This window comes from Boleophthalmus pectinirostris, unplaced genomic scaffold (genome assembly GCF_026225935.1).
Source record: "Boleophthalmus pectinirostris isolate CB_2022bp ecotype Guang Dong unplaced genomic scaffold, ASM2622593v1 HiC_scaffold_23, whole genome shotgun sequence".
Lineage (NCBI taxonomy): Eukaryota > Metazoa > Chordata > Actinopteri > Gobiiformes > Gobiidae > Boleophthalmus > Boleophthalmus pectinirostris.
The window spans coordinates 774,478-776,448 of NW_026571207.1; the positions used below are offsets into that span (position 1 = coordinate 774,478).

A 1,971-nucleotide genomic window follows, 5' to 3' on the forward strand; every position below is an offset into this window, starting at 1 on the left:
GGACTCGGGTCTAAAAAAAAAAAAAAAAAAAAAAAAAAGGCGCTGGACCTGATTTTTCGTGTCCCGAAGTGAAAAAAAAACAAAAAACGAGTCCGTCGAGTCCGAACGTGAAGAGTTTTACTGTCAGACGAGCAGGAAGGACAGCTGTTAGCATGCTAGTCCTGGTTTTGGTTTAGTCCAATTTTAGACCTGGTTAAGTCTTGATTTAAACCTGGTTTAGACCTGGTTTAGTCCAGGTTCAGTCCAGGTTCAGTCCAGGTTTAGACCTAATTCAGTCCTGGTTTAGACTTGGTTTAAACCTCTTTTAGACCTGATTTAGTCTCATTTTAGACCTGATTTAGACTTGATTTAGTCCTGGTTTAATCTCATTTTAGACCTGGTTTAGTCCTGGTTCAGTCCTGGTTCAGTCCTGGTTTAGACTTGGTTTAAACCTCTTTTAGTCCTGGTTTAATCTCATTTTAGACCTGGTTTAGTCCAGGTTTAGTCCAGGTTCAGTCCAGGTTCAGTCCAGGTTCAGTCCAGGTTCAGTCTTATTTTAGACCTGGTTTAGTCCTGGTTTAGTCCTGGTTTAGTCTCTGGTTCAGTCCTTGTTCAGTCCTGGTTTAGACCTGGTTTAGTCCAGGTTTAGTCCAGGTTTAGTCCAGGTTTAGTCCAGGTTTAGTCCAGGTTTAGTCTCATTTTAGACCTTGTTCAGTCCTGGTGTTTTTTGTTTGACAGTAAAACTTCTCTCTGGTCTGAACTTTATAAAAATCTCGTATAAACTCACGGCGCTGAATAATTCAGACGCTCTGAACGCAGAAGGTCCGAGAGGAAAAACTCTGGACCTCGTGAAATGTTTAGAACGAACCAGTTTTGTTTTTTTTTACGTTTTTTTCGGAAGTAAAAATCAGGTGCAGCGCCGTGAAAAGTCGCCGCAGCTCCAGCGCGACGGAGGAGCTACTATCTGTGACTGTCCTCCACGTCCGACGGAGTGTCCAGCTCCAAAACGGGATTCACAAAACCCTCAAACTCAGAGTCCAAGTCCAAGTCCTGGTCCAGCGGGTCCTGGTCCAGCGGGTCCGGGTCCGGTCCGCGGCCCGTCCCCGGTTCGGCGCAGTCCTGGGAGCTGATGAAGTCGTTCTCCCACTCCAGGGCGGTGGACTCCTCGGACGTGGGTTTAGATCCGGGTCTGAGCGCGGCTCTCAGGATGTCCTCCTCCGTCCGCGAGCGCTCCCACGGCGGCAGAGAGCGGTTTATCCCTGGAAAAACACAAACGGATCAGCGGGAATCGGGAAAACAACAACCACCTCATCCCACCTCGCGCACTTTTGTCTCTGAACGCTCCGAAACCGTTTATTCATTTTAGACCTGGTTTAGACCTGGTTTAGCCTCATTTCAATCTGGTTTTAGACCCGTTTTAGTCTCAGTTTATTCCTGATTCAGTCCCTGATTCAGTCCCGGTCTAGTCCCTGGTCTAGTCTCTACTCTAGTCCCCGGTTCAGTCTCTGGTTCAATCTCTGGTTCAGTCCTCTTTTAGTCCTGTTTTAGTCCTGGTTTCGTCCTGGTTGAGTCGCATTTTACACCCCTTTTAGACCTGTTTTAGTCTCAGTTTATTCCTGATTCAGTCTCTGATTCAATCCTGGTTTACTCCTGGTTTAGTCCTGGTTTAGTCTCATTTCAACCTGGTTTTAGACCATTTTTATTCTCAGTTTATTCCTGGTTTAGTCCCTGATTCAGTCCCTGGTCTAGTCTCTGGTCTAGTCTCTGGTCTAGTCCTGGTCTAGTCTCTGGTCTAGTCTCTGGTCTAGTCTCTGGTCTAGTCTCTGGTCTAGTCTCCGGTTCAGTCTCCGGTTCAGTCTCCGGTTCAGTCCTCTTTTAGTCCTGGTTTTGTCCTAGTTTAGTCCTGGTTTAATCTCATTTTACACCCGTTTTAGTCCTGTTTTTAGTCCTGTTTTAGTCCCCTGGTCCAGTCCCCAGTCCAATCCTGGCTCA

The 1,971-nt window shown here is 46.8% G+C and overlaps 1 protein-coding gene across 1 annotated transcript in view; it reads left to right on the plus strand.

Moving 5' to 3' along the window:
* Window positions 1-1,108: 1,108 nt before the first annotated feature.
* LOC129410708 (uncharacterized) overlaps window positions 1,109-1,971 on the plus strand; it is a 4,154-nt gene continuing 3,291 nt past the window's right edge. Inside the window, exon 1 of the mRNA XM_055159558.1 lies at window positions 1,109-1,330. Within this exon, the coding sequence (XP_055015533.1) occupies window positions 1,109-1,330 (222 nt within the window). The remainder of the gene's footprint in view (window positions 1,331-1,971) is intronic.